This window comes from Carcharhinus amblyrhynchos, chromosome 23 (genome assembly GCF_965287045.1).
Source record: "Carcharhinus amblyrhynchos chromosome 23, sCarAmb.v2.hapA, whole genome shotgun sequence".
Classification (NCBI taxonomy): domain Eukaryota; kingdom Metazoa; phylum Chordata; class Chondrichthyes; order Carcharhiniformes; family Carcharhinidae; genus Carcharhinus; species Carcharhinus amblyrhynchos.
This window is the reverse complement of record NC_137346.1, coordinates 3,516,420-3,538,242: the sequence shown is the minus strand read 5'-3', so window position 1 is coordinate 3,538,242 and position 21,823 is coordinate 3,516,420. Positions and strand designations below refer to the sequence as shown.

At 46.4% G+C, this 21,823-nt stretch overlaps 1 protein-coding gene across 1 annotated transcript in view; it reads left to right on the top strand.

The window, feature by feature from the left end:
- LOC145357595 (Na(+)/citrate cotransporter-like) overlaps positions 1–14,772 on the top strand; it is a 77,932-nt gene extending 63,160 nt beyond the window's left edge. Inside the window, exons 9-12 of the mRNA XM_080211073.1 lie at positions 5,833–5,945; positions 7,780–7,941; positions 10,361–10,498; positions 12,838–14,772. Of these exons, the coding sequence (XP_080067199.1) occupies positions 5,833–5,945; positions 7,780–7,941; positions 10,361–10,498; positions 12,838–12,963 (539 nt within the window). The 3' untranslated portion in view covers positions 12,964–14,772. The remainder of the gene's footprint in view (positions 1–5,832; positions 5,946–7,779; positions 7,942–10,360; positions 10,499–12,837) is intronic.
- The last annotated feature ends 7,051 nt before the right edge of the window (positions 14,773–21,823 follow it).

Sequence of the window (21,823 nt, the reverse complement as noted above, 5' to 3'; positions counted from 1 at the left end):
ACCCATCCTGTTGCATCCTACTAGTTACAAATTACTGATCCAAATAGACCCATTCACAGTGAGACAGAAGCAATGGGGACATTCACAGTGAGAGAGGAGCAATGGGGACATTCACAGCGAGAGAGGAGCAATGGGGACATTCACAGCGAGAGAGGAGCAATGAGGACATTCATAGAGAGGGAGGAGCAATAGGGACATTCACCGTGAGAGAGGACCAATGGGTACATTCACAGAGAGAGAGGAGCAATGGGGACATTCACCGTGAGAGAGGACCAATGGGGACATTCACAGAGAGAGAGGAGCAATGGGGACATTCACCGTGAGAGAGGACCAATGGGGACATTCACAGAGAGAGAGGAGCAATGGGGACATTCACCGTGAGAGGAGCAATGGGGACATTCACCGTGAGAGAAGACCAATGGGGACATTCATAGAGAGGGAGGAGCAATAGGGACATTCACCATGAGAGAGGACCAATGGGTACATTCACAGAGAGAGAGGAGCAATGGGGACATTCACCGTGAGAGAGGACCAATGGGGACATTCACAGAGAGAGAGGAGCAATGGGGACATTCACCGTGAGAGAGGAGCAATGGGGACATGCACAGAGAGAGAAGACCAATGGGAACATTCACCGTGAGAGAGGAGCAATGGGGACATTCACAGAGAGAGAGGAGCAATGGGGACATTCACCGTGAGAGAGGAGCAATGGGGACATTCACCGTGAGAGAAGACCAATGGGGACATTCACCGTGAGAGAGGAGCAATGGGGACGTTCACAGAGAGAGAGGAGCAATGGGGACATTCACCGTGAGAGAGGAGCAATGGGGATATTCACCGTGAGAGAAGACCAATGGGGACATTCACCGTGAGAGAGGAGCAATGGGGACATTCACAGAGAGAGAGGAGCAATGGGGACATTCACCGTGAGAGAGGAGCAATGGGGACATTCACAGAGAGAGAAGACCAATGGGGACATTCACCATGAGAGAGGAGCAATGGGGACGTTCACAGAGAGAGAGGAGCAATGGGGACATTCACCGTGAGAGAGGAGCAATGGGGACATTCACAGTGAGAGAGGAGCAATGGGGACATTCACCGTGAGAGAGGAGCAATGGGGACATTCACAGTGAGAGAGGAGCAATGGGGACATTGACCGTGAGAGAGGAGCAATGGGGACATTCACCGTGAGAGAGGAGCAATGGGGACATTCACCGTGAGAGAGGAGCAATGGGGACATTCACCGTGAGAGAGGACCAATGGGGACATTCACAGTGAGAGAGCAGCAGTGGGGACATTCACAGTGAGAGAGGAGCAATGGAGGCAGGATCTTTGTCACGTGGCAACTTTAGGTGGAATGAGGGAACAGCACCAACCATTGTACATTGCCTTCTATGAACTCCCAAAGTCCTTCGACACTGTCAGCTGCAAGGGATTATGCAGCGTCCTCCGATTTGGCTGCCACTAAAAGTTTCTCACCATCTTCCCCCTCCTTCACAATGACATGCAGACTGTGATCCTGATTAACAGCTCCACCAAAGGCCCAATTCACGTTTGGACTGGGGTCAAGCACGAACACTCTTCTTGATCTCACTTGCTGTAATGCCACACCTCACCCTCTGCAAACTCTCTGCTGGAGTGGAGCTAAACTACAGAACAAGCAGGTGTCCGTTCAACCTCCGCTGCCTACAGGCCAGATCCCCAAGTCGCCCCATCCTCTGTCACTGAACAGAGATGTATGTAGACAATGCTTGCATCTTTGCACACTCGGGAGGCCAAGCTCCAAGTCATCATCAACACCTTCAAACCGTGCAACAGCACGGGCCTTACACTAAACACGTGTAAGAGTGAAGTCCTCCAGCTACCTGCCCCCACCACACAGCAGTGCCACTCCCCAGTTATCAAAATCCATGATGAGTCCTTGGACCATATCTTGGGGAGCCTACTGTCCACAAGGGCAGACAATGATGATGAGATTCAACAGTGCCTTCAGTGTGCCAGCACAGGCATCATTGCCCGAGGAAGAGAATGTTTGAAGAACAGGGCCTCAGACCTGGCACCAAGCTCACAGTTTACAGAGCAGTAGCAATACGCAACCTCCTATATGGCTCAGAGACATGCACTATGTACAGCAGAGACCACAAAACCCTGGAGAAATACCAACAACACTGCCACCACATATTCCTGCAAGTCCATTGGCAGAATAAAGTTTAAAGTTTTTTTATTAGTCACAAGTAAGGCTTACATTAACACTGCATTGAAGTTACTGTGAAATTCCCCTAGTTGCCAAAGTCTGGAGTCTATTTGAGTCAATGCACCCAACCAGCACGTCTTTCGGGCTGTGGGAGGAAACCAGAGTACCTGGAGGAAACCTATGCAGACATGGGGAGAACGTGCAGACTCCGCACAGAACAGTGACGCAAGCTGGGAATCGAACCCGGGTCCCTAGTGCTGTGAGGCAGCAGTGCTAACCACTGTGCCACCATGCCACCCCCACAGGTGTGATAGGTCAATGTTCTCACTCAGGCCGACATCGAAGCAAAGACCATGCTCGATCAGTTCCACTGAGTGGGCCACATCATCCACATGCCAGACACAATTCTCTGGAGCTTTGACATGACAAGCAAACCCTGGAAAGAAAAGTTTATTTATTAGTCACAAGTAAGACTTATACTGCAATGAAGTTACTGTTAAATTCCCCTAGTTTCCACACTCTGGTGCCTGTTGGGGTAAATGCATCTAACCAGCATGTCTTTTGGACTGTGGGAAGAAACTGGAGCACCTGGAGGAAACCCACAGAGACACGGGGAGAACATGCAAACTCCGCACCATTAGACAGACAGACAGACAGAGATTAGTTAAATATAAAAACCATAATGGCTTTGACTGATTTTCCAAGTATTCTGTTAGAACCTCTTTAATAAAGGATTCTCACAATTGGCCTTTGACAGACATTAAGCTAACTAACCTATAGTTTTCTGCTTTCTTGAATAAAGATTTTACATTTGCTATTTTTCCACTCCCTGGAACCATGCAGATGCTAAGGAATTTTTGAAGATTATAATCAATACATCTACCAACTTTGCAGCCATTTATTTTTAAGACTCGAAAATGCAGGCCATCTGGTCCTGGGGACTTGTCAGCCTGTGGTCCAATAGTTTCCCCAGCACCTTTTCCCTGGTGATGGGGATTGTTTTTAAGTTCCTCCCTCCCTTTCACCTCTGGATTTTCAGGTATCTTTGGAAGTTTTTGAAGTCTTCTATAGTGAAGTAGATGCAGAAATACCTATACAATATCACTGCCATTTCCTTGGTTTCGTTATAAATTCCCCAGACTCTCTGGACGACTAACATAGAACATAGAAAAATTACAGGACAAACAGGCCCTTCGGCCCACAATTTGCGCCAATGATATCCCTACCTACTAGGGTTACCTATAGCTCTTAATTCTATTAAGTCTCATGTACTCATTCAGAAATCTCTTAAAAGACCCTATCGAATTTGCCTCCACCACCACCGAAGGCAGCCGATTCCACTCACCCACTACCCTGTGAGTGAAAAACTTACCTCTGATATCTCCTCTGTACTTACTCCCCAGCGCCTTAAACCTGTGTCCTCTCATAGCAACCATCCCAGCCCTGGGAGAAAGCCTCTCAGAATCCACCCGATCGATACCTCTCAACATCTTATACACTTCTATCAGGTCACCTCTCATCCTTCATCTCTCTAAGGAGAAAAGACCAAGCTCCCTCAACCTATCCTCATAAGGCATGCCACCCAATCCAGGCAACATCCTTGTAAATCTCCTCTGCACCCTTTGAATAGCTTCAACATCCCTCTTGTAATGAGGCGACCGGAACTGCGCACAGTACTCCAAGAGGGGTCTGGCTAGGGTCTTATAACGCTGCAGCATTACCTCCCGACTCCTAAACTCAATATCTTAATTGATGAAGGCCAGTACACCATACGCCTTCTTAACCACATCCTCTACCTGTGAGGCCGATTTAAGAGTCCTATGGACCCGGACCCCAAGGTCCTTCTGATCCTCTACACTGCTAAGAGTCTTACCCTTGATATTGTACTCCTTCATCCCATTTGACCTGCCAAAATGTACGACCACACATTTATCCGGGTTGAAGTCCATCTGCCACTTCTCTGCCCAGTCTTGCATCCTATCTATGTCACGCTGCAACTTCTGACATCCCTCCAAACTATCCACAATACCACCAACCTTCGTGTTGTCAGCAAACTTACCAACCCAACCCTCCAGTTCCTCATTGGCTTTAGATACTCTTTTATTATTCAAATACTTTAGAAATTCTCATCTATTTTTATATTACTAGCCAGATTTCTCTCGAACTCCTCTTTCTGCCTCTATTTTGTTTAGTCATTCTTTGCTGTTTCTTAAAATCTGTCCAATCCTCCCACCTAGTATTAATCTCTGCAGATTTGTACAGTGTTCCTTGCAATTCAACAGTATCCATAACTATCTGATTCAACCATGGATGATGCATCTTTCTCAAACAGCCTTTGTTTCTCACTGGGATAAATCTTTGTTGGGAGTTATTAAATATCTTCTTAAATGTCTGACTGCAACTTTACAGCTCTACCTTTTAATTTAGTTTTGCGGTGTACCGTAGCCAGCTCAGCCTTCATAAGCTCATTACTTTTATTTAGGTTTAAAACACTAGTCACAGATGCACACTTCTCACTTTACGACTAAACATGCTTGTTATGATCTGTCACCTGGGGGCTCCTTTACCGTAAGGCTATTGATTAATCCTGTCTCATTGCACAATAGCTGTTCTAGGATAGATGTTCCCTGATTGGCTTGGATACAGGAGGACTTATGCCTCTGAACTTTTCTTGGATGCCTTTGCCAGTTTGATTAATCCAATCTAACGGTAGATTAAAATCATCTATGATTATTCCTTTCCTAAACATGCCCCATTTATGTCTTCCTGAGTGCTGTGTCCTACCTTGTCTCCGTAATGCCAACCTGCCATTTCTCTATCTGTACTAGCAATTAATCCCTTTTGTTATGAATACTACATGCATTCTGATCAGAAGCATTCCCTTTTGTGTAATCTCTGGCTGGTGCACTCTAATGATTGTGCGTTTTGTTCCTTCCAGCATGGTGGCACAGTGGTTGGCACTGCTGCCTCATAGCGCCAGGGACCCAGGTTTGATTCCCGGCTTGGGTCACTGCCTGTGTGGAGTTTGCACATTCTCCCTGGGTCTGCATGGGTTTTCTCCATATGCTCTGGTTTCCTCCCACAGTCCAACAACATGCCGGTTAGGTGCATTGGCCATGCTAAATTCTCAGTGTACCCGAACAGGTGCCAGAGTGTGGCAACTGGGGGATTTTCATGGTAACTTCATTGCAGTGTGAATGTAAGCCTACTAGTGACACTAATAAATAAACTTCAAAACTTTGCAGTGGTACTCATTATCTAAATTACTATTTCGTTCCCTCAATCTCACAGCAGCAGTAACTACGATACAGTGTGGCCATTCTGCACAAACTACAGCCAGTTTTACACTCAAACTCTTTCGGGCTGGATTGAAACTGCACAAATCAGCTTCACATTTTCACAGCTGACACAAAGTGGTTGACGTTCCTCCTGTAGCCTGGCCCTCATTTGAACCCACCTGGGTTGAGGTGAAAAGACTGTCTGTCCCAGGGCTCCGTCCATTGCCCTTTGACCTGACTGTCAGCATCTTTGTTGCTAACTTTGCAATCCGGTGTCAAAGGCATTTCAGCCAATTGCTGTGTAGAAATCATTGTATTGGAGGTGAATGATAATGAGATTCTTTCTTTCTGAAATGCCAGTGACGAATCTGCCCATAAATAAACTCCTGAACTGGGTGACCGTCCAACGTAAGCTGCCCTGGAACGTGGTGGTGTTACTGGGAGGAGGCTTTGCACTGGCGAAGGGCTGTGAGGTAAGCACCTGCTGCCTGGAATCAAGAAAGCCTGGAATGAACCAAGGGAAGCCAATATTGGGACTGAACTCACCACGTTCATGAGCAGCTCAATCCAGGCTGATCTGGGTCATTTTGGCACTTCACCCTGACAGATAAAAGTGAAACATCTCAGAATAGAATCACACAGTACAGATGGAGAGCCACTGTGTCTGTGTTTGTACGTGTGTGTGTGTGTGTGTGTGTATATCTGCGTGTATGTCTGTGTGCGTGAGTGTGTGGAACGTGTGTGTGTGTCTGTGTGCATGAGTGTGTATGTGTCTGTGTATCTGTGTGTATGTGAATGTGTGTGTGAGTGACTGTATGTGTGTGTCTGTATGTGTGCGTGTGTGTGTATATGTGTGTGTGTGTCTGTGTGTGCGTGAGCATGTGTGAGTCTGTGTGTGTGTGTGTATGTGTGCATGAGCATGTGTGAGTCTGCGTGTGTGTCTGTGTGTGTCTGTGCTGGCTCTCTCTGTGAATGAGACATCCGATTAGTTCCATCCCTGCCTGCTCTCTCTCAGAATCCTGGAAGTGTTTCCTTTTCCAGGATTTATCCAATTCCATTATGCAACTTCCTATTGAATCTTCTCCTTCCATCCTTTCAGGCAGCACCTTCCAGATCACAACAACTGGCTGTGTGAAATGATTCTGTCACATCCATGTCATGGGAACTGATGACCTCTGGCTGGGCCAGTCTGCCATCTTCCTTTAAAGTTGGCATTGTGGGCACAGCAAGAACATCTCGGACTATTGGGAACAGGAGGAGGCCATTCGGCCTCTGGAGCCCATGCTGCTATTCGGTGGTCTGATCTGTCCCTCACCTTCATGTGTTCACTCCATACATTTACCCAACAATCATTCATTCCATCTCAGTCTTGGATATTCCAATTGATTCCCTCCCAGTTTAAAGAGCATTCCAAATTCCCAGTCCCTTTTGTTGAGGAATTGCTTCCTGACATTTACCCCTAAACGACGGACTCTCATTTTAAGGCTCTGTGCCCCCCTCCCCCCAGCGCCCACCTTTGTTCTGGACACCCCCACCACACCCTCACCCCACAACCAGGTGAAATCATTTCTCTTAATCTGTTAATTCTCTTAGATTTGAAACCGCATCAAATAATCCCTCAATCACCTGAACTCAAGAAAGTACAAGTTAGACATAAAACGTAGGAGTAGAATTCGTTCACTTGGCCCATCGTGTCCACTCCGTCATTCATTCATGGCTGAGATTTTTCTCACCCCATTCTCCTGCCTTTTCCCCATAACCCCTGATACCCTTATTAATCAAGAGCCTATCTATCTCCTTTTTAAAAACACTCAATGACCTGGCCCTCCACAGCCTTCCGCAGCAAAGAGCTCCCCCGATTTCCCCACTCTCTGAAATTCCTCCTCATCTCTGTTTTAAAGGATTGTCCCTTTAGCCTGAGGTTGTGCCCTCTGGTTCTAGTTTTTCCCATCAGTGGAAACATCCTCTCCACGTCCACTCTATCCAGGCCTCGCAATATTGTGTAAGTTTCATTAAGATGCTCCCTCATCCTTCTAAACTCCAACGAGTACAGACCCAGAGTCCTCAACTGTTCCTCAGATGATGGAGTTGTGATGAAAGCTGCAATCTCTGACATGTCTGGGTAGGGGGCTGTATATGTTCCCTGCCATACTACATGGTCAATATAGAGCAAAGGGTTTAGACCATGAGTTTGGAAATGGACTGAGGAATTGGATTGACAAGTGAGCAGAAGCTCAGGAACACACTCGCGGACTGGACATGAACAGAAACACTGTCAGAAATCAAATCTTCCCCTTTCCTTTCCAGGTGTCCGGTCTATCCCAACAGCTGGGTGAACAGTTACTCCCCCTGCAGAAAATCCCACACTGGGCCATTGCTGTTATCTTGTGTCTGGCGATAGCAATCTTCACAGAGTGCACCAGCAATGTAGCTACAGCCACACTCTTCCTCCCTATCCTGGCTTCAATGGTACGTCTTTGATTTCTTTCTGTTGCTCTGTGTTATTTGGGGTGAAATGGGGAGAGGGCATGGTGAGAGCTTCCTGTGAATGTATTTAAAAATTATTCCTTGGGACGTGGTTGCTGTTGGCAAGGCTGTCCCTAATTGATCAAAGTGGCACACTGGCCATTTCAGAGGGCATTTAAGAGTCAACCAAGTTGCTGTGGGTGTGGAATCACCTGTAGGCCAGACCAGGTAAGAATGGCAGATTCCCTTCCCTACTGGGCACTCATGAACCAGATGGGTCTTTGCAACAATCAATGAGGGTTTCATGGTCATTTACTGAGACGAGCCTTCAATTACAGATTAATTCATTAAATTTAAATTCCACCATCTGCCAGGATGGTATATAAACTAGTGAGCTCCCCTCCCTGTCCCCTGCAGAGTATTAGCCTGTCACTCTGGATTACTAGTTCAGTGACATTACCACACCTCCACTATCTCCCCTTGGGGCCACCAAGCTGTGAGTTTGAAGCCCATACCAGACCTTGAGCACATAACCCAGGTGCTGGTGTACTGAGGGAGTGCTGCACTGTCAGATGTGCTGTCATTTGGTAGAGGACATGTCAGCACGTTCAAGTGGATGTTAAATTCTTAAAAGGTAAGGGTTGGTTTTCTGAAAGGTGAGGATCAAATGGGCCAAAAGGCCCCATTTAATCTAAATCTATCGCCAATGCAAACCCAATCAAACTTCTAATCCAACTGTTCTGTTTGTTTTGGGAATGTGGGCCTGGCTGGTTAGATCAGCATTTGTTGTCAATCCCTAATTGTCCTTGAGAAGGTGAGGGTGAGCTGCCATCTTAAACCACTTCAGTGCACGTGGTGTAGAAACACCCACAGTGCAGTTAGGGAAGGAGTTCCAGGATTTTGATTGCAATATATTTCCCAGTCAGGATGGTGAGTGACTTGGAGCAGATTCTCCAGGTGATGGTGTTCCCAGGTATCTGCTGCTCTCGTCCTCAATGGGAGCAGTTGTCGATTTGGAAGGTGAATTTGGTACTTGGTGCACACTTATGTCATTGTGTGAGAGTGGTGGAGGAAGTGAATGTTGAAGGTGGTCATTTGCGTGCCGATCAAGCAGGCTGCTTTGTCCTAGATGGTTTCTTGAGTGATGTTGGAGCTGCACTCACCCAGGCAATTGGAGAATATTCCATCACATTAAGGAAACTCTGCGAAAATGGTCTGTAACCTCAGGAGAACTATCCTCTATAGAAATGTAGGAAAAGCAGGTCGCTTTAAGACTGAGCAGGACTAGTTTCAGAATAAATTGAGATCATGTGATGTTCCTTGAAGCTTGCATTTAGGAGCTGGGTTTTTCACCAGTTGAAGGGCTGCTTCTGGATAGGAAGGAGTAGAAATCCGTTTGCGTACTGAGCGATGGTATCATAACGAAATATTTCTCTTCTGCTGTTTTGTTCAGCAAATAGATATTCACTTAAAAGACACTCCTGGTGTCACTGTGTCAAACTCCCTCTCTAACTGCACGGTGGGTGTACCTACACCACATGGACTGCAGCGGTTTGAGAGGGCAGCTCACCACCACCTTCTCAAGGGCAATTAGAGATGGTTAATAAATACTGGTCTAGCCAGCGACACCCACATCCTGAGAATGAATGTTTTGTTTAAAAAAAAATCCTTTAATTGAAATCTATGAGCAAAGTCTCACTTGTGGATGAAGGGTCCAGACCAGCAATCTACCAAAAGGAACCACCGGATCCCTTTAAAGGCAGATAAAGCTTTTGGTTTGTGACCCGACCACAATTCCTCCCTGAATATGAAACTCCACAAGTCAGCTGAACTGGCGAATTAACCCATTGGAATTTGGGGAAAGTGTACATAAAATAGCTGCGCTGATTACCTACGTAAAAATGGTCACTGCACCTTCAAGTAGCCCCATTGCTCCTCAGATTCTGAATAAGTTGCTACAGAAAGAGGAGACTAAAAGAGTTGCATTTCTATAGCTCCTTTACAACCTCAGGGTGTCGCGTCTTAGCCAATGAGATACTTTTGAAATGTGTAGAGTGTAAGAAACACAGCAGCCAATTTGTGCACAGTAAGATCCCAGAAACAGTGAATGACCTGGTCATTTGTTCATTGCTGACATTGATGAGGTGGTAGATATTGGCCAGGACGCTGGGATTAATCCCCCTTGCTCTTCTTCGAAGTAGAACATTCGTGGCGTCTCTTGCACCCACACGGGAGAGCAATTCGAAACAAGAGATTGTGCAAATTAACCTTTAACTTGCACCATTTAATAATGACCCCAATAGAACCTGGGTTCAACTGTGTTACACTGAGCAACATTGCTGCAGCCGCTAATCTCCGCCAATCAATGGGAGATGTCACTCCCCCTCTTACTAACGTGTTTCTCTTTTGCTTTCTGCTCCAGGCTACCTCCATCCAAATGAATCCTCTCTACGTGTTGATTCCAGCCACTTTAAGCACCTCTTTTGCCTTCATGCTGCCTGTTGCCACTCCCCCCAATGCCATTGTATTCTCCTATGGCCACCTCAAGGTCTCTGATATGGTGAGTGCTTTTAATTGAGAATGGAGCCAAGGGTTATGGGGGAGGGGGTGAGGTGTGTGGGGGTGCTGGGCGCAGGGGTGGGGGGACAGCGGAGGTGGCAGGGGGACGTTTGCAGGCGGGAAAGTGGAGTTAAGGCAACAATCTGATGATCCATGATCTAATTAAATGGTGGGGCAGACTCATTCTAAACCATTATTTACAGGAGACTGGTCAGAGCTAGTGTTCAATTCTGGGTGCCGCACTTTTGGAAGGATGTCAAGGCATTGGGGGGGATGCAGAGATTTACCAGAATGATTCCGGGGTTGACGGACTTCAGTCACACTGGAGAAACTGGCTCAGCTTTCCCATGAACGTGGAGCTTATGACAAGACTTGTTAGAAGTGTTCAAAATCCCGAACAATATTGATTGATTAAATGGGTAGAAACTGTTTCCATTGGCAGGGGGGTCAGTAAGCAGAGGGAGACACAGTTAAGATATTTGGCAAAAGATCCAAAGACGAGATGAGGAAACATTTTGTTACACAGCAAGTTGGAAAGGGTTAACAAATAAGGAAGGATTGAAGAGTTTGGGCTTATATTCACTGGAGTTTAGAAAGATGAGGGGGATCTGATCGAAGGATATAAAATGTTAAAGGGATTGATAGAGTAAATGTTGACCAAATGTTTTCCCTTATGAGGCAATCTCGAACACAAAGTCACAGGTATAGGTTGAGAGTTGGTGGATTTAAAACTGAGATGTGGAGGAACTACTTCTGGCAAGGGAGCTGAATTTGTGGAAGTCACTGCCCCATAGAGGGTGGAGTCTGAATCATTGGAATGGTTTCAAGGAGGAGCTGGATATATTTCCAATTTTTAAAGAAACAGGTTAAAGGGATGCGGGGAATGGGTGGGGAGGTGGATTTTGAGACCAGGGTGAGATCAGCCGTGATCTGATTGAATGGCGGAGCAAGTCTGAATTTGCCTACTTCTGCTCCTAACTCTTATGTTCTTATGCTATAATCTGAAAGGATGCTCAAAGCAGATGCAAAAATTACATTCAAAAGAAATTAGGATGAATTAACGAGCTGAATTAAAGTACAGCTGAGAAGGAGGTCATTTGGCCCACTGGGTATGTGCTGGCTCTTTAGAAGAGTAATCCAGTCAGTGCCTCTTCCCCACTCTCTCCCCCATTTCACAGCAATGTTTTCTCCTTCATATATTTATCGAGTTCTGGTTCTTTTGCCAATCAACATCTGTGTCATTTACAATGAACTCTTCAGCCATTGGAAAGACTATTTATTTATATAATTGTAAATACTTGAAGCAAAATAATTTACTAGGGAGAGAATACAGGGTGGCACAGTGATGAGCACTGCTGCCTCACACCTCCAGGGACCCAGGTTCAATTCCAGCCTTGGATTACTGTCTGTGTGGAGTTTGCATGTTCCCCCCGTGTCTGCATGGGTTTTCCTCCAGGTGCTCCAGTTTCCTTCCACAGTCCGAAGATGTGGAGGATAGAGTGGATTGGCCATGCTAAATTGACCCTTATTGTCCAAAGAAGTGTAGATTAGATAGTTTAAAGTTTATTTATTAGTGTCACAAGTAGGTTGACATTAACACTGCAATGAAATTAATGTGAAACTCCCCTAGTTGCCACATTCCAGCACCTGTTCAGGTAAGTGAGGGAGAATTTGGCACGGCCAATGCACCTAACCAGCATGTCTTTCAGACTGAGAGGAAACTGGAGCACCTGGAGGAAACCCACGCAAACACAAGGAGAATGTGGAAACTCCACACAGATAGTGACCCAAACCAGGAATTGAAGCTGGGACCCTGGTGCAATGAGGCAACAGCGCTCATTAGAAGAGGGATGTTGAAGCTATTGAACCACTGTGCCACCTTCCACCCAATAAATTAGCCAAAGGCATTGTGTGGGATTACAGGGATAAGATGAGGGAGGGGTCCTGGGTAAGATGCTCTATCAGAGAGTCAGTGGATTCTATGGGTAGAGAAATGGGAGTAATCTATCAGTCAGCTGACACAGGAACAATGGGCTGAGTGGTCTCCTGTGCTGTATGTTTCTGATAGACTGGAGGGGCTGAATGGCCTCCTCCAGCTCCAGTGTAATCGACTCAATGGGCCTTTATGGCCTCCTCCTGTTTCTGTGAAAGGGCCTGAGGGGCTGAATGGCCTTCTTCTGTTCTAGTGTATATGTAATGTTACCTTCTACTGGGCTCCAGGGCTTGAACTGAGGGTCACCTCAATGCTTCACGATATCAGGACTGTATCTACTCCACATCTGGCTTTGAGAGGACAGATTTGAATCAGATTTGATTAAATGGATTTTCTATCTTCTACAGGCCAGGGCTGGATTCCTGCTCAACTTAATTGGAGTGGCCACTGTTACTCTCGCCATCAACACCTGGGGCCGTTTAATGTTCAATCTTGACACCTTCCCCACGTGGGCTAATGTCACCCGCAAATGACGGTGAACTGGGTCCCCGTCTGTGGTGTCGATGTTGGAATTTATTGAAGAGACAAAGAGAGAAGGTTGAGGATTAGAGGCTACAATTTAAATCAATGAAGGATGCATTCAGATTCCAGAGGATTGTGATTGAGCTGAGGATGATTTGTGGGAAAAACAATTTAATATGCAAAAATAAGTATGCTAATTAAATGGTTAACATATCCACGACAGCTATATCCTGTTGTGGGTTTCAAAGACCTCCATAGCCTTGTTCCTCCCTATCTCTGTAACCTCCTCAAACTCCACAACACTCCAGAATCTCTTGCTCTCCACTTTTGGGGTCTTGAGCCTCCCTGATTTCTATCGCTCCACCCTTAGAACATAAGAACATAAGAAATAGGAACAGGAGTAGGCCATCTAGACCTCCGAGCCTGCCCCGCCATTCAATAAGATCATGGCTGATCTGAAGTGGCTCAGTTCCACTTTGCCGCTTTCTCCCCAAAACCCTTAATTCCCTTGTCTGTCAAAAACCTATCTACCAGCATCTTAAATATAAATAGCAAGGTAGCCTCCACCACTTCAACGGGCAGAGAATTCCAGAGATTCACCACCTTTTGAGTGAAGAAGTTCCTCCTCAACTCTGATCTAAACTGCCCCCCCCACTCCCCCCCTTTATCTTGAGGCTGTGCCCTCTAGTCCTTTCTGAGCGGGAAGAATCTGTCTACCTCTACCCTATCCATCCCTTTCATTATCTTATACGTCTCTATAAGATCCCCCCCTCATCCTTCTAAACTCCAACGAGTACCCTTGGTGGCAGTGCCTTCAGCTCCTGAGCCCTCAGCCCTGAACATCCCTCGCTAAACCTCTCCATCTCCAGCTCTCTCTCCCACTCTGCCACACTTGTTAAAACCTCCCTCTTTGACCAAGGTTTTCTGGCTTATTGTCTCCTCATGTGGCTGGGTGTCAGGTTTTGTTTGTGATCTGTGCTGGAACGTTTGACTCTGTCCAAGGACAGTCAAGGCCCCTGTGCAGCCAACCTCCATCGCTGGGGCCTCAGTGCAAACCCTTTCTGCACTTCTGGAGAGTCAAAGAGAGTCAAAGAGACCAGCCCAACTGGTCCATGCCAACCATGATGCCCTCCTAGCTGGTCCCAATTCCCCGTGTTTGGCCCACATCCCTCTAATCCTTTCCCATCCATGTACTTATGCAAACGCTCTTTAAATGTTCCTATTGAACCTGCCTCAACCACTTTCTCTGGCAGCTCATTCCATGTCCGCACCACCCTCTCCTTATGACTCAGTCCTGGCAACATCTTTGTAAATCTTTCCAGTTTCTCAATGTGTTTTCTGTATCATGGTGACCAAAACTGTACACAGATGGCGAGTGACATATAATTACTGAGGAGTGCCCTTGGTAAAGTAATCACTTGAACTCAGCAAGTGAGGAGACTGTCACACCCAATTTCAGGGATTTGCTACATAATAAACTGGATTAAAAGCGCTATATAAATGCCAGTTGTCATTGTCCAGTGCTGAATGAAGTTTAACAAGGGGGCTGCTTGGACTGATCACCATCCAACATTCCAATTCTCTTTGCTCATCTGTAGCTCCTGTCAGATTGTAACGGTGTGTAGAATTATCCCTCACTGTCTCAGCAGCTCAACTTCCGATAAAGACAGTTCACAAATCCAGGGTAAATAAAGAGAATCCTTCATGTTCACAATTGATCCATTGCTTTTCTCATGCCCAATCAATATCTCCTCTGAGACATGTATCCTCCTCCCTTTCTCCTGTAGTGATTGAAATCATTTTCAATAAATCTGACTTTGAAATATGCCTGATCTGTGGTTTGAAAGTTTTTTTTTCCCTCGCTGTTGACGAATCCTTGGATTATTCCATAGTTGGACTGTAGCAGTTTCAGACAAGACCTTCAGTCTATGTAGCCTACCCATAGGCTGAGGATATTTATCAAAATATCCTCTTTTGCTAGGGTGGGTGATACTTCTTCCCATCTCAAATATTTGAAAAGCACAAGAAATCGGAACGGGGAAGCCCAATCAATCCACCTGGTCGCCTGTGCCATTCAATAGGATCCTTACAGTGCAGAAAGAGGCCATTTGGCCCATCGAGCTTGTACTGACAACAGTCCCACCCAGGTCCTATCCCTGTAACCCCAAGTATTTATGCCTAGCCTACACATCTTCAGACACTAAGGGGCAATTTAGCATGGCCAATCCATCTAACCTGCACATCTTTGCACTGTGGGAGGAAACCAGAGCACCCGGAGGAAACCCACGCAGACACAGGGAGAACGTGCAGAATCCACACAGTGAGCCAAGCCGGGAATTGAACTGGGTCCTGGTGCTGTGAGGCAGCTATGCTAACCACTGTGTCTCCGTGCCGTCCTTTGGCTGATTCTGTATCTCAACTCCATCTTCCCTCGCAATCTCATATCCCTTCATTTCTTAGTATTAAAACATTGATCGATGTCTGTCTGGAATATACTCATTGGCTAAGGCTCCATGACACTTTGGGGTAAAGAATCCCAAAAATGAAACACTGGGTCCTATTTTACCATTTTCACTGAGTGCTGGGTAGACTTGAAACTGGGAGTGTTTCCTCCCACCAATCTCAGACAGAGTGGCAGTGCTCCCTTCACCCCCTTCCCCAAATATCAGGCAGGATCATCCCTCCTCCCTCCCACCATGGACCCTCCCACACAAGGGCCCCATCTCCCCCTGACTCCATTGGCAGTATGATACCTGCTCTCTCTCCCGTCCCCAATTATCATCAAGGCACTGATGCACTACCCCCCCTCCCCATCAGCATGCCTACAAGTGCTCACTTGCCTTCATCTCAATGCTAAGAAGCAAACTGCAGGTAATTTGCTGGAATGCTTTGTCAAACTGCCTGCAACTGATCTGTCCTAACAAGGGGCAGCTCCATGAAAACCCAAGGATGGCAGCACAGGAAAAAGATGACAAAGCGACCAGCCCCCAGATTCATTGAAGGCGACCTCTAGAGGCTGCTGGATGCAGTAGAGACAAGGCGGGACACTCTCCTCCCACCCAACCAGCCCCCGCAGGGTGCAGACCCAGGGGTCTGATGATAATGCAGCCTGGGAGGCAGTTGCTGCTTCCATCAGTGCCAGGGCACTGGCCCTAGTGCTGCAAGGTCAATGACCTCATCCGGGCAGCAAGGGGGAGTGCTTAATTCCATCTAGCCTCTTCCCTCAAATCATTCCACCCCGAGCACTCTGCATTCTTCCAGTCCCCGACCTCCAAGAACCTCCTTCCTATCCTCCCCTCCCCCGGCCCCCGCCTCTGCCAAGAGTATCACTGCACTTGCCCTCTAAGGGCCAACACCTGATACTCTGCAGGTCACCCCATCATTTCTTTCATGGCTCCTTCTGTCCCCACAGGAGAAGGCTGACCATAACATCCGTGAGAGGGCAAAGGCAGGAGGTGATGAGCCAGACCTCCTGGTCCTCATTCCCTTTGAGGAGCGGGTGCTGGAACTGTCCAGGGAAAGGGAGATGTGGGCTCTCAGCGACAGCATGGTTGGGCTGGAGTCAAGAAGTGAGCACCTGTCAATCCTCTACTCAATTTGAGGCAACTTCTGGGGGCATGGGTTTTGAGTATGAAGGGCAAGGTTTAAAGGAGATGTACGAAGCATGTTTATTTGCACAGAGAGGGTACTGGGTGCCTGGAACTCATTGCCATGGGAGGCCATGGAGGTAGATACAATAGTGACCTTTAAGGGGCATCTTTACAGCCGTGTGAATGGGATGGGAATGGAGGCACATGGTCTCCGGAAGGATAAGGGACTGCAATTCAGATGGGCAGACTGCAAGCTTGGTGAGCCGAAGGGCCTGTTCCTATGATGTAAATTTCTTTGTGCTTTGCTCTATGTTCCCACCCACATGCCTCCTAAAATCACGCCGTACACCCATTCCCCAACTACATGCTCCCCAGAATCACAGAATGCCCATTCCCTACCTATATGTTCCCCAGAATCACAGACCCCCACATTCCCCAGCCACATGCCCCCCCCCAGAATCACAGAACCCCCCAATCCTCACCCACATGCTCCCCAGAATCACAGACCCCCCATTCCCTAGCCACATGCCCTCCTAGAATCACAGAAGCCCCCAATCCTCACCCACATGCTCCCCAGAATCACAGACCCCCCATTCCCTAACCATATGCCCCCCCCAGAATCACAGAACCCCCCAATCCTCACCCACATGCTCCCCAGAATCACAGGCTCCCCAGAATCTTAGCTCCATGAAAAGTTCTGAGGCTGCAGCAGTGCAATTTCAAGGGCTTGGTGCACATCCTTCAGCTGGCAGAGTGCTGAGTGCACTAGGACCCAGCAGTATCCACAAGACATGAGGTCCATATTGCAAATCGGACATCGGAAACCCTGCTGAGCAACAGCACCCCCACACTCGCAGAGTCCCTCGACCTGAAAAACAAAATGGCCGCAATGAAAGACCCCTGTAAGCAACAGAGAGCCGTCCGATGCTAGGCACTTACCTCCTCACTAACCCTCACTGATGGGGCATCCGAATCGGACTTTTAAGGAACATGTATGTTTTGCGCCGAATGGACAAACGCAGTGGTAAAGTTGGACGTGCAGCCCATTGGGTGATTTGAAATGCATGCAAATAACTCCAATGGCTGTCGCACCTGTTTTGGGCGTGTTCCCGATCGCGTCCATTTTCAGGGCTTTGTAAAGGGGGAACCGGTGCGGAGGTGGGCCTGGATCGCGCTATTCACCTCACGCCAAACTTTACCAAGTTTTCACGCCTGAAAACAAGCACAACGCGATGGTAAAATCACTCCAAAGGTTTTCTGTGCTAAATGGCCAACTCTTTATTTTGTGATCCAGTGTTCCTGATTCCCCAGCCAACAGGAAACGTCCTCTCAGCATCTACTCTGTCAAAGCTGTTGTAAGGTGTTGGCCAACGTTTAGAAGGTCTCATTCAGGTATTTGTAGGCTTAAGTAGTTCAACAGTAAATATTAGCTACAAGAAACTATATACAACATACAGGAAAGGGTTCAAGCTAGGAGCTGTCTCCATGCTTGCTTTTATACACAGCTCTGTCCAATGCTACACTGAGCCCTGGGTGCATGATATGTGTCCTTACGTTACCATGTGAGCGCTTCTGTGCTCAGTCCCGTGTTAACCCTTTGTGTGCTAAACCATTGTACTATAAAACAATCCTAAGAATTTTATATATTTCAATGAGATAATTCCTTAAACTCCAGAGAGTATTGGCCCAATCTATTCAATCTCTCCTTGCAGAATCATTGGAATCTTTACATTGACACAAGGTAATGGACATGCAGCAAATGCATTGGGGATGGGCGTAGTTTCATATGGTGCACTTTTGCTGATGGCTGAAGAGACCAGACCCAATTGTTAACAAATATCTTGTCTGGTTCTTTCCTGAAAGCCTTTGGTAGTGGTTTTAAAAGATGGCCTGCAGGCCTCGAAGGTTCAAACCTTCTGGTTCAAATAGCTTTATTGACAGGATGTTAACACCGCAGGTTGCTAAAATAAACTGCCTATTTGCCCGCGCAAACAGCCAATGACATCATCATTAATAGCACATGATCGGTCTCTTAAAGTGCCTCTATTCCATTACAAAGCTGTTAGTGAGGAAACATTAGAAATAACACAAATAACACTTTGCTCCCCATTAAGTCAGATGTTCCTGACACTAACTGGAGTCAGTGTAGTGTTCTGAAGTTGACTGGGTATTAAAGTGTTTTGGCCTTGGAAGGAGTGCAGAGGAGGTTCACTAGGCTAATACCGGAGATGAGGAGGTTCGACTATGAAGAGAGGCTGAATAGACTGGGTTTGTACTGTTGGAGTTTAGAAGGATGAGGGGGGATCTTATAGAGACATATAAGATAATGAAGGGGGTGGATAGGGTAGAGGTAGAGAGATTCTTCCCGCTCAGAAAGGACAGCAGGACTAGAGGGCACAACCACAAGATAAAGGGGGGGGCAGTTTAGAACGGAATTGAGGAGGAACTTCTTCACTCAAAGGGTGGTGAATCTCTGGAATTCTCTGCCCATTGAAGTGGTGGAGGCTACCTTGCTAAATATATTTAAGACATGGGTAGATAGGTTTTTGACAGACAAGGGCATTAAGAGTTATAGGGAGAAAGCGGGAAAGTGGAACTGAGCCACTTCAGATCAGCCATGATCTTATTGAATGGCGGGGCAGGCTCGAAGGGCTAGATGGCCGACTCCTGCTCCTATTTCTTATGTTCTCAATTGAGATACAGCTCGCCCAAATGGTTGAAGTCGTGTCAGGTTCTGAGGAAGGTCCAGGTCTTCTCTTGGCACACTTGATGTGGATTCTCTGTCAATTCTCTCTCTGGCAGATAGGTAGTCAAAAGTTGATTCACGTCTTCCCTATATTACATTGTCTCATGTTTGTAAGGTGTAGGAGATCAGTTCTGTCTGTGCTAAAATGATGGCAGGAATCCACTGTTCACTTGTTCCTTGATCCTGATGAAAAACACAACACTTCACCTTACCCTCTTGTCATATAACCTGATGAGGCTGCTTTTTCTTGACAACTTCTCTTGTCTTGGATGATTTAACTAAGTCAAACAGTGCGCAGTGTTGATGTTTAACCATGAGCAATGGTGGAGAATCTCAGGTTGTTGAGTGAGCAGTATTTCTGTACATCAGCAGGAATGGGCTCAATCATTTAGACAGTGAACCTTGCTCTCGAGTTACCTTCAACAAATGTTTCATCATCTGAACAACCGTTCAGCCAGCCCATTTGTGGCAGGATGATGAGGAGTGGATTGGAGCTGTTGAATTCCATTCTCCTTTAAAGAGATTGTGAATTATTGTGAAATGAACTGCGCCCAATTATCACTCATGAGTTGTTCAGGGTAAACCTAAAAGTTTATTTATTTGTCACAAAGTAGAGCTTACATTAACACTGCAATGAAGTTAGTATGAAAATCCCCGGGTTGCCACGCTCCGGCACCTGTTCGGGTCAATGCATCCTAACCAGCATATCTTTCAGACTGTGGGAGGAAACCAGAGCACCCGGAAAAAACCCACGTGGACACAGGGAGAATGTGCAAACTCCACACAAACAGTGACCCAAGCTGAGAATCGAATCAGGTCCCTGGCACTGTGAGGCAGCAGTGCTAACTACTGTGCCACCACCACCGAATCTACAAAAATTTCACCCAGTCTTTCAACTGTTTGCTCAAGGACATTGCCATTATGAAGACAATCTCGGGTCATTTTGAGTGCATCAAGCAGAATGGGAAATATATGCCTTTCGCAGCATAATCTACATGTACTCTTTGTCAAGCCTCTTCTGGCCATTCTCATGGGTATAATGGAGCTAGTTGCTGCAGGTGCCACACTTTAGCATAAGATGATCATATTCCTGCCTGCTCCTTGATTTAGGCATCGAGCTCTGGCCACCGAAAATAGCTTCTGGCTATCTCCTTCACCCTTAGGATGCCACAGTGGTTTTCATGTAATTGGTTTAATACACATTTCCATAATGATGGCAGCATACTCTCCACTTGCCTGGATGAGTGCAGCTCCAACAAGTCAAGAAGCTCGACACCATCCAGGACAGACTGCTTCATCTATCACTTCAAACACTGACTCTCTTTCACCAAATGCACAGTGCAGCACTGTGTGTCATCCACAAGATGCATGGCAAGAATTCACCAAGGCTCCTAAAACAGCATCCTCCAAACCCATAACCACCACCAACACCACCTAGAGGAACAAGGGTAGCAGATACATAGGAACACTCTTTATTCTGCAAGTTCTCCTCAAAGCCTCATACCATCTTGACCTGGAAATTTATTACCGTTCCTTCACTGGGTCAAAATACTTTAACTCTCTCCCTAACAGCACTGCAGGTGTACCTACGCACAGACTTGCAGCAGTTCAAGAAGGCAGCTCACCACCACCATCTGAATGGCAACCATCAGTGGGCAATAAATTCTGGCCAGGCCAACAATTCTCACATCGTTTGAAGGAATATGTTTTGAAAATGATGCACTAAAGCTATCACACCCATGTACCAGCAGAGGGTGGCCTGAAGAAGAAAGGAATCCATGTTCATTAAATAATATGTGTATTCCGATTCTAAATGCTTCTTATTCAATCTTACTGTATTTTTCCCAAGAACTTCACAATGGCCTTTCAGCTGCTGGGTAAGAAGTGAGCTGCTCTAAGTAATCTGCACGACAGTGAGCGTGTGAACTGCCTAAAAATAAATAATAACATCTCATTTCACCGCTGCCTGGTTATGGTATGTTATTTAAATCACTTAAAAGTGAATGACAGACTGCCACCCACACTCACAGAAATGTTACCGAGGGAGCCAAGTTATTCAGCCTGATGTCAGGCTGTATTCACTTTTTCAAGTGTTCCACTCAGGAGTGTAAATGTAGATGTTTAAAGTTCAAAGCATTGGAGAAGTACAGGCACCATTTCCTCCAGGAGTGGTCACCATCCAGTTTTACAATAATTTACCCAGTCTTAAAGGGCTGAGTTATGAGGAGAGATTACACAAATGGTTGTATTCCCGAGAAATTAGATGGTTAAAGGGTGATTTTATTCAAGTTTCCAAGAAATCAACGGAGAGTTTGCAGTGTCTTGGATTAAGGGGCAAAGTCTAAACGATAGAGGCAGACTTTTCAGGAGTGAAGTGAGGAAACACAGAGAGTGATCGAAGTTTGGAATTCTCTTCCGCAAACAGCAATTGATGTAGATTAATTGATTTTTGTTAACCAAAGATATGGGTTGATATGAGACAAAGGGACAGGGAGTTAGAACGCCCATTGAACAGGATCTTGTTAAAGGTGAAAC